The following is a 15,973-nucleotide window of genomic DNA, read 5'->3' as shown; positions in this document are numbered from 1 at the left end:
AGAGAGTATGGACTGATCAAATGATTTCAGTAGTTCCTACCTACAGCAAAAAAATTATATCTATTAGTTTTAATTGTTACAAGTATGAAAAAATAATAGTTTTCAAATATGTATGAAGCAAACAAAATATATACCTTAATACGTATTTTATATATATATATATATATATATTTAAAAAAATATTCATCATCATATGCTTTCATCCCCTTGTAAGAGAGTTCTCTATGTGGAAATAATTCTTAAAATGAAATAAAACGTATTTACATGAGGTAGAACTGAAACTACAAACAATACTAGATGTTCTCTTGTTTTGTTATTCATTAGAACAGCGATAGCACACAACAAGCATTAACTGTTTTTATTCTTAGATGCAATTAAAAACAACTTAAAGGGGAATTCCGGTCAAAATTTAAATGCACTTAGACGAATTGCATCTTTGAATAGAAACATATCTGCAGTATACATGTGTTGGCAAAATGCTTCTAGTAAAAGTTATCACTGTTTTTCTGTTAACATATTCCTCTGCACATGCATGTGAAGCATAGCTAGATATTGTCAGCATTTTACCTACTGCAGCTGCTCAGAACACCAGTGGAGCTTGTATCATGTGAGCATTTAACAAATTGAGTCATTACCAGATGGTACAAGCACGGTGCATGGTGCATACTTAAAGTGAAAGTAATCCTAGCGTTTTACAAACGCTAGGATTTACTATTGAAACAAATAAAGGGGAATTTCATTCATGGAGTATAAGATACTTCATGTAGTGAGCTCCTTTATTTGATTCAATCGATCGCCGTTTTTACCTGGTACAGCAGCCCACGGCAAAAAACATTCTTAGCAAATAGCTGTGTGGTAAATCCGGCTTGGCGGAGCTTTCTACATGAAGTATCTTATACTCCATGAATGAAAGTCCCCTTTATTTGTTTCAATAGTCAATCCTAGCGTTTGTAAAACGCTAGGATTTACTTTCACTTTGAATACACTTTTAAAACCGCTATAGCTTTTATAACAAGCATTTTTGCCAATACATGTACATTACAAAAATGTTTCTATTCAAAACTGAAATGCATCCACATGGATTCCAATTTTGGCTGGAATGTCCCTTTAAGGTGTTTCACTTACCCCTTCTGCAAAATAATCCGGGGAATGTCTCACAAAAGTAGGTTCTTGGTCCACTGTGCATGTCAATATGGAGCTGGTAGCCATGAAGACCATAATGCGGATCAATATCATCAAGTATAGGGACATGTTGAGGTATAGTAAATGTCCTGAAGAGCAACAAGTACATCCATAAATACAGAAAGCAATTACAACCCAAGTGAATACAAAAGATACACATTTTTAGTTACTGGTAATCAACTATTACCAGACTTGTCAGGAATATGGCACTGTTCAACTGTACCAACAATTCTAAAGCAAATAAAAAATATTCAGGTGATCCAACAACTCATAACAATTAGATCAGTTTACTAATGTTATGTACTTAAAGGGACATAATACTCATATGCTAAATCACTTGAAACTGATGCAGTATAACTGTAAAAAGCTGACAGGAAAATATCACCTGAGCATCTCTATGTAAAAAAGGAAGATATTTTACCTCACAATCTCCTCAGCTCAGCAGAGTAAGTTCTGTGTAAAAAGTTATACTTCACCTGCTCCCAGCTGCAGGTAAAAAAAAATAAAAAATGAAGAAATGAACAGCAGCCAATCAGCATCAGCAGTGCTGTGGTCATATACTCTTACTGTGATCTCATGAGATTTGACTTAACTCTCATGAGATTTCATAGTAAGCTTCCTTTACCTGATTGGTGAAATAATATGAGAGTTCACGAGGCTCATCCCCTAAGCTGTCCCAGGACAGACACACTAAAATGCTGCTTAGACATCCTTTACAATGGGAGGTGGCTACTGAGGAACTTTTGAGGTAAAATATCTTTCTTTTTTACATAGAGATGTTCAGGAGATATTTTCTAGTCAGCTTTTTACAGATATGCTGCATCACTTTCAAGTGTTTAAACATTTGGGTATTATGGCCCTTTAAAGGGAAACTAAAGTCAAAATGAAACCTTTATGATTCAGAGCATACCATTTTTTTTAAACATTTTCCTATTTACTTCCTTTAACAAAATCTGCTCACTGAGGCACCAGCTCCTACTGAGCATGTGCAAGTGTGCACAGTATATACATATATGCTTTATAGGATTGGCTGATGGATGTCACATGATACAAGAGGAATAAAATTAACTTTGAAATTTGACAGAAAAAAATCTACTAATTTGAAATTCAAAGTAAATGATATTGCATTGAATTTTTGTTAAGTTAAAAGGGGCAAGGAAAAAAAGAGGTGCATACTTGAACTGCCGTCAGAAAAAAATACAATACAAAATTATCAAAATCTGTCAAACAAAATGGCAGGTCTAGTGGACTTTCACCCCCCCATGAAAGAAAGAAATTTATCAGGTAAGCATTATATTTTCTTTCATAAAGGTGTTAAGGGTCCATGACCCATTACTCCTGGGAAAGTAATGCCCAAGCTGTGTAGTCCACGAACAATGACAGTGTGACAAAAAAAGACTCAATTTTATTTTGATTACATATTTCTTTATATATGTATTTATTTTCTCTCCTCTTTTTAATTTTCTTTCCTCATTATCGTTTTAAATATATATATAGTTCATAGAATTAAGATCTGGATGGAAAAAAGGTCTTTGAAACATAAGGTCCAACTGCAGAGGAAGAGGCCAGGGAGAGCAACTGGACATCTGTACCAGAACCACATACCAAATCATGTGAGGCCAAGCTGGGGCAATCAGGATTACAGACGACTTATCTAGCCTTATCTGGGAAACCACTCTGGGAAGAAGAACCAGAGGCGGAAACAGATAGGCAAGCTGAAAAGACCAAGGAACTACTAGAGCATTCACTAACTCTTCTTGAGGATCCGTGGACCTTGCAAGTTCCCCCCTGATGTTGCTATAAGCTACTGCTGGATACTGAATCTATTTGGAAACCCAAGAGTTATCCTCTACAACAAGAGTCAGTTGGTGTGTCAGAACGTCTTCTATTACACTTTCTTTTTAACCAGGCATGGTTACCTGCATTTCAGCCAATAAAGCCCCTCCTCAACAATCACTCATTGCTTGTTAATTTTTCCTATGCAGACGCGAGGAGTTCCTCTGCAATCTGTTATAATCTTATTGAGCCTTTAACGTCAAACCTTATCTTATCTGAGCCTCATCCTATCGGATCTCTTTTCACTACCTACCTCCACCATTATTCAGCAACCTTATCTACAACCAGAGCCGCATCAGAGTACCTTAAACTTTTTAACCTGGGAATTAGTATTAGAAAACTCTGACCTTACTATCGGATCACCTCTGACGTCATCAGCTACTGCTGATGCACCATGCTGACTGCACAGTGAACCTGGAGATTCTACCAATCCCCTCTCAGTGTACGAGTAGTTACCCTGACTTGCTGACAACTCTGTGTACAACCGGAAGTATTAAATCTACAGCGGTTAGTGATTCATCTGTTGCCTTTCTTCAACAAGCTATTTGATTAGTTGCTTCCTTACTAGGTACCGTTTTAGCATTAGATTTCAGAAGGTTCACTTGGTTCTTAGTTTCTCACTGCCTACTTGCGTTACACAATTATAGATAATCTGTGTTCCCTCCTGATATATTAAGACAGTGATAGAACATTGTAGCTTTTACAAATTTACATAATATACAGTCATATTACTGTTACATAAGTATTTTATCAGTTTGAAGATACTTATTGCATCTGTTAGAAGTTCAGCAGCTGAGTATTCATTATAAAATAAAACTCTCAGTACGTAATATTACAGTATGAGATGCTGCTAAAGGAAAAGATGGAGCTTGAACCAAGATGTCCTTCAAGTATGGAAACACTGCAATAACCTGAGACCTGATCACACACAAACAGGCACCCAGTACCTTTGTGAATATTCTTGGAGCCTTAGCCAGACCAAATGGAAGAGCAACAAACTAAAAACGCCTTTTCAGAAAGGCAAACCTCAGAAACTGGAAATGAGCTATGTGAATAGCAACATGAAGGTAAGAATTCTTCAAATCTATTGTGTACATAAACTGATCTTGCTGAACAAAAGGTAGAATAGTCTGGATAGTTTCCATTCTGAATCATGGAATACTTACAAATCTTTTCAGAGCCCTTTATATTAAAGAACTGCTCTAAAAGTACCTTCCTTCTTTGGAACAATATAGAGATTTTAATAAAATCCTATCCCCGGTTCCTGCAAAGGAACTGGAACAATCACTCCCATATCGTCCAGATCTGAGACAGACTGAAGGTAAGCATGAGCTTTTAAAGGATTCCTTGGAATATTGGACAGAAAAAACCTTCCTCTGGGAGGCCTTGCTCTAAATCATATTCAATATCCCTAAGAAACCATATTCTGAACCCATAGATCTGGAACAGACTGAAACCAAGCCTCCTGAAAGAGATTTAATCTGCTCCCTAACAGAACTTCTGGATCGGAGGATGCACCTTCATACAGTTTTGGTAGTAGTCATTGATTTCTTACCCTGTTTTTACTTGTTCCATTTAGCATTAGGTCTCCTGACTGAACCAGAAAAACCTTGCTTTTGAGCACAAGAGTCAATTTTGTGTTCCTTATTCTGACAAAAAGAATGAAAACGAATAGCACCTTAGAATTTCCCTCTAGACTTTCTGTCTTAAGGAAGAAAAGCCCCTTTACCTCCAGTAATAGTAGATATAATGGAATCTAAATCAGAACCAAATAACTTCTTTCCATGGCAGGAAAGAGACAATAATCTAGATTTAGACACTATATCAGCAGAGCAGGATTCCTGGCAAGGAATGCTTTTGACATTAATCTTAATATCATAAACAGAATTGGTACTCTGAAGTAAACCCAATAGATTTTCACTAACAGAGTCATCAGAATACTGTTCTGAAAGACTAGACAACCAGTAAGTATAAGCAGCAGCGACATCAGTAATAGAAATCGCTTGTCTGAGAATATAACCTGCATGTTAAAAGGCCCTTCTATGAAAAGATTCTAACTTTCTGTATAAAGGGTCCATAAAAAAAGTACTGTTGGAATAGTAGTACATCTAGCCAGAGTGGAAATGGCCCCATCCATCTTGGATACAGTTTCCCATACAGCTAAATTAGCAGCAGGCCCCATGTTAGAGAACATACTGCGATCTGCAATGTCATCACAGAAAATGCAGCATGCCTGCAGAAAGAATAGGTGGTGACATTACAGATGCAGAGCAAAGAGCTGAAGCATTCCTCTTTGCTCGCTGTTCAATTACTTTAAAAAAAATGTAACTGCAAGTCAGTTCCTCCTCACCTCTGCGTGCCCTCACAGTGCATATTGGATCACAGTGGCTGCACTACTTGCATTTCAACCCCCATCCTATGGCTGCAATACTCTGCAGCTATTTTGGAAGCCATGGGGTTAACTTCTGCTTTGTTAAGTAGCTGTGGGGGAGGGCTGCTCCACACACGCTAAGGGAACAAGGAACAGTAGGAGAAATATCAGGGTATAAATGGTGCCAGAAGAACAAAACAAAATTTAGGCCCGCCCTACGGAGAATACGGACGGGGGCTGTGGACTTTCCTCATACAGAAGGAAAGGAAATTATCTGGTAAGCATAATTTATGTTTTCCTTCTTAATATGAGGAAAGTCCACGGCTTCATTCCTTACTTTTGGGAAACATATACCCAAGCTCCAGAGGACACTGAATGAACTGGAGGGCAAAAAAGGACCCTATTCTGAGGGCACCACAGCCTGCAAAACCTTTCTCCCAAAAGCTGCTTCAGCCGAAGCAAAAAAATGTCAACTTGAAAAATTTAGAAAAGGTATGTAAGGTATGTAACCAGGTAGCCGCCCAACAAATCTGATCCATAGAGGCCTCATTCTTGAAAGCCCAAGAGAAAGCCACTGCTCTAGTTGAATGAGCAGGTATCCTCTGAGGAGGCTTATGTCCCGCTGTCTCATAAGCTAAGCGAATAATGCTCCTCAACCAAAAAGATAAGGAAGTGGATGAGGCCTTCTGCCCCCTACGCTTCCCAGAATAGACAACAAAGAAGAAGTCTGTCTAAACTCCTTCTTAGCCTGAAGATAGAACTTCAAGGCCAAACCACATCCAAATGATGAAGTAACCGTTCCTTCGAAGAAGAAGGATTAGGACACAAAGAAGGAAACACAATCTCCTGATTGATGCTGTGATCTGAAACGACCTTAGGAAGAAAACCTAACCCAGTACAAAGAACAGCCTTATCAGCATGAAATACTAGGTAAGGAGGCTCACATTGCAAGGCAGCCATTTCAGAGACTCTGCGCACAGAAGCAATAGCCAGTAGAAAAAGAACCTTCCAAGACAGTAGTTTAATGTCAACTACATGATTCTAGCCAGAGCCTGAACACAAGATTGAACATCTGGATGCTCAGCGAGCCTCTTGGGCAGTTAAACAGATAGGGACAAAATCTGTCCCTTAAGGGAGCTAGCAGAAAGGCCCTTCTCCAGACCATCCTGGAGAAAGGAAAGACTCCTGGAAATCCTGACCTTATGTCAGGGGAATCCATGATCTTCACACCAGAATAAGTAGGTCCTCCACACCTTATGATTAATGATGTCGCGAATAGTTCGCCGGCGAATAGTTCCCGGCGAACATAGCTTGTTCACGTTCGCCACGGCGGGCGAACATATGCGATGTTCGATCCGCCCCCTATTCGTCATAATTGAGTAAACTTTGACCCTCTACCTCACAGTCAGCAGACACATTCCAGCCAATCAGAAGCAGACCCTCCCTCCCAGACCCTCCCACCTCCTGGACAGCATCCATTTTAGATTCATTCGGAAGTTGCATTCTTAGTGAGAGGAGGGACAGTGTAGCTGCTGCTGATTTAATAGGGAAATCGATAGCTAGGCTAGTGTATTCAGTGTCCACTACAGTCCTGAAGGACTCATCTGATCTCTGCTGTAAGGACAGCACCCCAAAAAGCCCTTTTTAGAGCTAGAACATCAGTCTGCTTTTTTTTTTTCCTGTGTAATCTAATTGCAGTTGCCTGCCTGTCAGCGTGTGTGTCAGGCTCACAGCGTATACTGTGCCCACTTGCCCAGTGCCACCACTCATATCTGGTGTGGCAGGTGATGGGGGTTGGTCTGTGGGGGGGGGGGGGAAGCTACACTACAGAAAAAAAACAACAGAAAAAACTACTTTTTTTTGCAAACTGGGTACTGGCAGACAGCTGCCAGTACCCAAGATGGCCGCCAATAAGGCAGATGGGGAGGGTTAGAGAGCTGTTTTGGGGGGGGGGGGATCAGGGAGTTTGGGGGCTAAGGAAGGATGCTGCACCACAGCATATGTAAATATGCTAAAAAAATAAAATTTAAAAACCTTTTATTTTAGTACTGGCAGACTTTCTGCCAGTACTTAAGATGGCAGGGACAATTGTGGGGTGGGGGAGGGATCAGGGGGAGCTGTTTGGGAGGGAAGATTGCTCGAAGATCTAGAATGTTGATCGGAAGAGAGTTCTCCTCCCGAGACCAAAGGCCATGAGCTTTCTTGGCTCCCCAAACTGCTCCCCATCCTGAGAGACTCGCATCTGTAGTCACAATCCCCCATGATGGTCTTACAAAGGACGTCCCTCGGGACAGGTGATCTGGACAAAGCCACCAAGAGAGGGATTATCTCGACCGGTTGTTCAGAGAGATCTGTTAAGACAGATCCGAATGATTGCCATTCCACTGTCTCAGCTTGCACAGCTGTAACGGTCTGAGATGGAACCTGGCAAAGTGAACTATGTCCATGTTGGACACCATGAGACCAATCACCTCCATACACTGCACCACAGAGGGCCTTGAGGTCAAGAGGGCAAAACATGCCGAAGCCAGCTTGCAGCGTCTCTGGTCTGACAGAAATATCCTTGTGGCTAGTGAGTCTATTATAGTGCCCAGGAATTCTACCTTGGTGCTTGGAATAAGAGAACTCTTTTCTAAGTTTATCTTCCATCCATGGGATCGAAGAAGAGAGAGAAACTATTCCGAATGTTCTTCTGCTTGACGAAAGGATGGTGCTTGCACCAGAATATCGTCCAAGTAAGGTGCTACTGCAATGCCCTGGGTTCTGGCCACAGCTAAGAGAGCCCCCAGAACGTTTGTGAAAATTCTTGGGGCAGTAGCTAGGCCAAACGGCAGAGCAATAAACTGTAAGTGCTGGTACAGGAAGACAAACCTTAGGAACTGAAAGTGTTCCCTGTGGATTGGGACATGAAGGTAAGAATCCTTCAGATCTATAGTGGTCATGAACTGTCCCTTCTAGACTAAGGGAAGGATAGACCTTATCGTCTCCATCTTGAATGAGGGGACGTTCAGAAACTTGTTTAAGCACTTTAGGTCCAGAATCGGGAGGAAAGTTCCCTCCTTCTTTGGGACCACGAAAAGGTTTGAGTAGTATCCCAAGCCTCATTCCTCTATGGGAACCGGGACAATGACTCCTGAACGCACCCCAGAAAGGCATCCCTCTTCTCTGGTTTTGATGACAGATTTGAGAGAAAGAATCTGCCCTTGGGTGAAAGAGACTTGAACCCAATTCTGTAACCCTGAGCAATGACCTCCAGGACCCAAGGATCCTGCGCATCCCTGAACCAAGCTTCTGAGAAGAGCGAAAGTCTGCCCCTTACCTGGTCCATAGACGGACCGGGGGTGACCCCTCCATGCTGATTTAGTCTCAGCGGGCTTCTTGCTCTGCTTGGACTTATTCCAGGACTGAGACGGCTTCCAAGTCTTAGGTTGCTCGGTCTTAGCGGAGGATTGCTGACGCTGGGATTTATCAGAACAAAAATTATTCGATTGTCCCTTAGATCAGTTCTTTTTATTTTGCGGTAGGAAGGCACCCTTGCCCCCTGTAACTGTGGAAATAATGTAGTCCAGGCCTGGGCCAAACAAAATCTTACCCTTGAATGGGAAAGGAGTCTTGACTTATAAGTCAAGTCCGCAGACCAGGACTTCAGCCACAGAGCCCGGGGGGCCCGAACAGAAAAAACACCAGTTTTAGCATTTAAACAAATAATTTGCATATTCGCATCACAAATAAAAGAATTAGCGACCCTTAAAGCCTTAATTCTATCAAGAATAATATCGAGGGGACCTTCCACCTCGATCAATTTCAATAAGGAGTCACACCAGTAGGTAGCCACTCCAGCAACTGCAGCAACTCCCGCCGCTGGTTGAAATATCTTGAATGTTGAAACATCTTTCTTAACAGAGTTTCCAGCTTTTTATCCATGGGCTGTTTGAATGACGAACCATCCTCCAGTGGGATAGTAGTGCATTTTGCGAGCGTGGAGACAGCGCCATCCACCTTAGGGATGGAACCCCACAACACCAATTGAGAGTCCGGGAGCGGGAACAGTTTCTTTAAGGCAGATGAGGGGGTGAAGGAAGAACCAATCCTCTCCCATTCTGTCAGGGTTTTTTCCCTGTTTGTTTGCCATGTGCTGCTGGCAGCCATTTTACTCACCTCTCTTCCTGACTATGGTGCATTGTGGGGGATGCTGCTTATTTCTTGCACTTCCTTTTATGGCCAGACTGGTGTGCATTATCCATGTGAGACAGGATGCAGTCTCAAAATTGTGATGTCATCACTTATTATTTAAAGGGCCTCTGTTCAGTATGCTTTGCCTTGTCTCAGACCTGTTTGTGAGAGTTCCTGTGTATTACCTGGCTGCCTGACGTCCTTCCTGGTTCCTGATCCCTGGCATGTTCCTGACTCTGCTGTTTTCCTTGTTCCTGATTCCGGCTCGTCTGACTATTCGCTTTGGCTCCTGACTCGGCTCGTCTGACTACCAGCTCTGGTTTTGACTCCTGGCTTGTTATTTGACTTGTGGACGTTTTATTATTTTTTGCTATTAATAAAGGTGTGATTATTTTTGCACTTCTCGTCTCAGTCTGATTCCTGGCACCCTGACACATTCGTTCTTAATGTTTCCAATCTTTACAGGAACAGGGAAAGTCTGAGGAACAACCCTGTCTTTGTAAACTCTATCCAGTTTAGGAATTAAAGCTTCTACAGACAGTTTGGCCTCTGGAACCTCTAAGGTAACCAGAACATCCTTTAAAAGAAAGCACAAGTGCTCCATCCTAAATCTACAATCTGATTCCTCCACAATCCGCCTATGTTTATAGCTCTGCAGAATCTGTTGGCGCTCTACAAATAACCAATATGAATAATAATATCGGAAAATATCGGAAAGAAAGTATTGGAAAGAACTTCATCATCAGATAACGTCTATCAGCTATAGCCAATAAACTAGATGATGACCCCTGGGAAGGATAGCGATATTTGACCTTTCGCTTGCACTTAGCAGGGCGAGGTAAAGCACTAATGGCCGCAGACACCGCCATTTGTAACTGCGCAGTGAAGTCTGGAGGTAAAAGACCTCCTCCAGATGGAGGATCAGGCGTGCTATGGGAAACTGCATGTGTATTAGGAGATGAAAACAGGGTGCGCACCTCACAAGACGGGGACCCCTTAGAGGTGGAAGGCTCAGTGGTATCAAACTTGTTAACCATTTTTGATATAATCACTCTTTTTAGGCATGTGGAACACAATTGAGATGGCAGGTATACCTTGGCCTCCTCACAAAATAAACAGGCATTAGTCTTAGGTATAGAGGGAGTACCCGCTAAAACATCAGAGTCCTCCATAGCTATGGGCTATGTCCTAAAATAACAATAACGAAGTTATATAAAATATAAAAACAGCACCTTTATACCCCCGATGGCTGGGGCATTCACCACCTCCTATGACCCAGGCACACAGAGTAAACCGCATCTCTCCAATAACCAGTACGGTCAGAGAATAGGAAGTGAAACTACTACCACACCCGGTCACATGGAGCGCAACCTAGGACCGCCTCCACTAAGGAAAAGCGCGCCAACCTGTATGTTCCAAACTCAGCCTATAAACCTCAGAAAACATATCACACATAACGCAGTATAAATCAAATAAAAATTTATGAGATTAATCCCCACTGTTCAAGAATCCCCTCTCAGGAAATATGAACCCTTGATTCCATACAGATAAAAGAAGCCACACTGTGACCCTGTCTTCTAGCGTTACCATATGTATAAAAAATGAAACTATCTTACCGGAATCTATGCTGTGGAACAGAAACACAGCCTCTCAAGTGTGACAGTCTTGTAGCATTGCTCCTGACATGGACTTGAGTGATGAAAGCAGTCAGTGAAACTCGTCAACACTGATTGTTTAGGAGCTGTTAATACGAGTCTGGATGGAATCGCAGAAAGACTCTCCCTGCATCTCCAGACCCTAACTTTTGTCAATGCTCTCACTGAGAGGCTGACAAGACTACTTAAAACTCCAGTCCCATTTCAAAGGGTAGATACCCTTCAAAAGGAACTACTCCGTATCTCTGACAACCTCTTGTGATGAAAGGCAAAGATTGACTGGGATATAAGGGAAGTGGGGGAGGTATTTAAGCCTTTGGCTGGGGTGTCTTTCCCTCCACCTGGTGGCCAGGTTCTGTATTCCCACAAGTAAGGAATGAAGCCGTGGACTCTCCTCATATTAAGAAGGAAATGAGCATTTGGAAAATGTGGTTTTGCTTGCAGTCTGTGTTTAGTGACTTGTGTGGTTAAAACATGTCCTTTGTATTATACATCGATCAAATAATAAAAGCAGTGGTTTTTAGTTCAGTCTTCTTGCTTTGGAACATTTTTAAAACGTTGTGAAAAATTTATTTATTTATTTGTCATACCCCAATAACTTACTCAACGTAATACAATATAAAAACACTGAACTCAATTAAAAAAAATACCAGTGTCTACATTGGTTGCTTACATTTGAAGTGTTTCTGTGTCTAACATATTTACCAAATGTATTTTTCATACTTAATACATAACTTGCAAACAAACTTTTTTCCACATTTAGGAGCTATGGATCTCACATATTTTCTCGCCATACAGACAAATTATCAGGAACATCACACCTGCCCTTATGTTATATATATATATATATATATATATATATATATATATATATATATATATATATGTGTGTGTTAATTCTTAATTTAAAATCAAATTTAATTTAAAAAATACCTGCAGAAATTTTTTCATTAAAAGAAACTCGCAGAAAGTGAAAAAAAGTTCTGCCTTTGGGGCAGCAGGTAAAGTATATAACTTTTAAAACCTTACAGAAAGAGTAAAATAATTACCTGGCTTAGATCATTCCCTAGAGATCATGTCAGAGAGAGCATTAAGAATATTATAAACCTCAGGGAGATATACAATAGTTTTAAAAACTTTACAAGAAAATTACAAGGCTTATCATCAGAAACTTTAGGATCTTTAACCCCTAAAGTAATTCAGATCTATTTTAAAAGAAAACAAATATGTTCAACTTAAAACAAAGAGGAAATATTAGGTTCAACATCAGAAGAGGAATCCTCATCCCCAGAGGAAACTTCACCATCTGAAGACAAAACAGTATCCCTGGTCTAAGGGCACATAGCACTTGTAGAAAGTAAAATCTGAACATACTATTTAAGCTTTTTCTGAAGGCAGGAGAGCAGCCAAAGCTTTAGAAACTGCAGCTTTGATAACCTTTGTCATGTCAAGAGAAACTACATCATCATTATCCTGCAAGCAGTGTAGGGGGGAAACCAGACCTCAATATAGACTGAAAACCCGTCTCTCTGAAGAATCAGATGCACTAATGCTTATTGGTTTGTAACATATAAGTGTATATGATGCTAATTGTCCTCCCTCAGATTCTGTAACAACCCTGTTACAGTATCACCCTGTGCACTTTATTCACCTTACAGTCTCCTGGTTGTTTACAAGGTCAACTGAAAAACTCACATAAGAAAGAAACCCCTGTGTCTTAAAACTACAATCTTCAAGGCGTATCTCGAGGCAGAAGGTTGTGGTGCAAAGGAAGAGGCAATGGACAACAACTGGACATTTGCACCAGACGTTCTGGAAGGGCAAGCGGCAGCAATAAGAATTACTGATGACAGCTCCGTCTTGACCTGGTCTATCTTGGCAACAGAACCAGAGGTAGAAAGATTTATGTCCGAAAAAAAAAAGAAGCTATTAGAGCAACCAAAAACTCCACTGAAGAACCCTGGACCTCTCAAAGAATCTGGGGAGCTTATTTATAATTTAATAAGCAATCAGAACTAATTCTGGAAGACCCCATAGATCAACAATCTGACTGAAAACTTCCAGATGAAGAGAATTGGTAAATGAGAAAGTCTGCTTCTCAAAAGCTCACCCCTGGAACATGAACTGCATAGATGGTACAGAGATTGCTCTTTGTACAAATTAAAAGTGGAGACACCACCCTCATCACCATGGAGCTGCAGGCTTCCCCTTGATGATTGATGCAAATCACTGCAGTGACAAAATATGATAGGAAATGCAAATAAGTCTCTCTCTACAGTAGAGGCAAGCTCCAATGTTCAAAACATTTTTTAGGAAACGTCACCTCCTGTGGAGACCAAACTCCATGTGCTCGCCGAGACCCTCAAACTGCACCCTAACCCGAAAGACTAGCAACTGTCTTGATTATATTCCAATCTGTACAAACAAAAGATGCCCCTAGAACAACGGAATGATGATTTATCCACCAGGAAAGGGATTGCCTTGCTCTGAATTCCAGATACATTTTCTGAGTAATCGAAGAATAATCCCTGCTACACTGACGTTGCATACACAACTGGATAGGTCTCATGTAAAACCATACAAAAGGAATAGCATTCAATGCTGCTATAATCAGATTTAACACCTCCATACAGAGAGCTACAGAGGAAATGGAAATGGACTGAAGATTAGAAATTTCAACCTCCTTTGAACTGTCAAAGGTAGTCTCATGGAGACTGAATCTATAATAACACCTAAGAAATATACCCAACGGGCCATTTCCTTCCTAAGATAGGGAGAGTAAACGGCTTCATTCCTTACTGTTGGGAAATACAACACCTGGCAACCAGGAGGAGGCAAAGACACCCCAGCCAAAGGCTTAAATATCCCTACCACGTCCTCATTACTTGAGTCATTCTTTGCTTTTCCTCACGTTAGGAGGTGGCAGAGAAGTGTCAAAAGATTCTGAGGGGTCTATTTAACAAGGGCCGAATGGCCCGTTCCCCTTGTTTCCACGCAAGCCTTCAGGCTCGCCGCATACAGGAGTTAAGAAGCAGAGGTCTCAAGACCGCTGCTCCTAAACTCATACGCTGCCTCTGAGGCGGCGTATAGGAATCTGCCCGATCATGTATGATTGGGCTGATTGACACCCTCGCGAATCTGCAGGGGGCGGTATTGCACCAGCAGTATCGATGTGCGGAGGACATGGTTCGCTATAGCGGATCATGTCTGTTCGCACATATATAAATGGACCCCTGAGAGTCCTGAAAAAGGGTATCTTCCCTTCGAGATAGGACTGGAGTTTTAAGTAGTCATGTCAACCTCTCAGTGAGAGTATTGATGAAAGTTAAAGTCTGGAGATTTAGGCAAAGTTTTTCTGCGAAACCATCCAGACTATTGCTAACAGCTCCTAAGCAATCAGTGTTGAGTTTCACACACTCAAGTCCATGTCAGGAGCTCTGCTATAGGACTGTCACACTTGAGAGGCTGTGTTCTGTTCCACAGTATGGATCCTTGAGGTAAGATCATTTACATTTTTACACATAAAACGCTATAACAGGGTCACAGTGTGGTTCCTTTATACCTTGATAGGATCCAGGGTTAATATCCTCTGAAGGGGGTTTATTGAACAGTTAGGGTTAATTATTTACATGCTGCTTTGTGTGATTTTTTTCCTGGGCTGATAGACTGTGTGTTTTTGGCTGGAACAAACAGGTTTCACTTTTAAGTTTGACTTTCGTTTTTGAAAGTGATGCACAGCTCCTTTTACTTGCTGTACTTGTAATAACAGGGGAAGTACTGTCTTGCACTCCATGTGACCGGGTGTGGTCTATGTTCATCCTCCATTCTGGCTGAGACTTGAACCTGAGGAGAGTGTTTCCTCTGTTAACTGTCTGGGTCTAGGAGGTGGTGAGTGCCCCAGCCATTGGGAGTATCAAGGTGCAGTTTTCTATAATAAAAAATGTTTGTTTCCTTCTGTGGGTATAACCTGAGTTATAGAGGACTCTGACATGTTAGAAGGTACGTCTTCTGTACTAAACCATACCTATTTATATTGTGAGGAGGCCGTGGTTTTCCCACCCACTCAATTATGTTCCACATGCCTTAACACTATTATAAAGTCTCCAAAATCTTCAAAGAATGCAGCAGCACCACTTCTCATATAAAAAGTTCCTTTATTTAGCACATGATAGGAGCAGGTTAAAATAGAACAACGTTTCGGGTGATCAACACTTAGTCATGTTCACATAGTGTTTGTAAAACTTAATCACCTTTAAATAGCCATCAGCCAGGTGAGACCACACCTTTCCACTTAATTGTTAAGGCATACATTTTTCTTAATCTCTACTGACATCTAGTGGTCTAACCTATATCAAAAATACAATTTATGTCACAAAAAAATATTTAAAAAAAAAAGAGAACAATCACATTTGTTGAAGTTAAATGCCAAAAATGGAATTGTACAAAGATAAAAATAAAGTCTAGGAAGGGAGACAAGCCTGCTAAGGCTCTTAGTCCTTCTGAGCCGTCTACCTCTGAGGACTCGGCATCCCGTGAGATTACTACCCTTGCTACATTATCCACTCCACATGCAGTTCCACGTAGCACATCTTATCCTCCATCCGGAGGGGGCCTTCTTCCTGCAGACTTTGACGCAAAGTTACAAACGGAGTTGTCTGCGGCCCTCAGTGCATTACCTCGCTCTAACAAACGCAAGAGAAAGGTTAAACATAGTTCTCCTGACCCGGAGTCAAATGTATCGGATTTAGCTATTTTG

The 15,973-nt window shown here is 41.2% G+C and overlaps 1 protein-coding gene across 1 annotated transcript in view; it reads right to left on the bottom strand.

Moving 5' to 3' along the window:
* Positions 1-15,973, bottom strand: part of FBXO15 (F-box protein 15) — a 644,716-nt gene that overhangs the window by 279,747 nt on the left and 348,996 nt on the right. The window contains exon 5 of the mRNA XM_053714867.1: positions 1,126-1,271. Coding sequence (XP_053570842.1) covers positions 1,126-1,271 — 146 coding nt within the window. The remainder of the gene's footprint in view (positions 1-1,125; positions 1,272-15,973) is intronic.

Source organism: Bombina bombina, chromosome 5 (assembly GCF_027579735.1).
Source record: "Bombina bombina isolate aBomBom1 chromosome 5, aBomBom1.pri, whole genome shotgun sequence".
In the NCBI taxonomy this organism is placed as follows: domain Eukaryota; kingdom Metazoa; phylum Chordata; class Amphibia; order Anura; family Bombinatoridae; genus Bombina; species Bombina bombina.
This window is presented reverse-complemented; position numbering and strand designations above follow the sequence as displayed.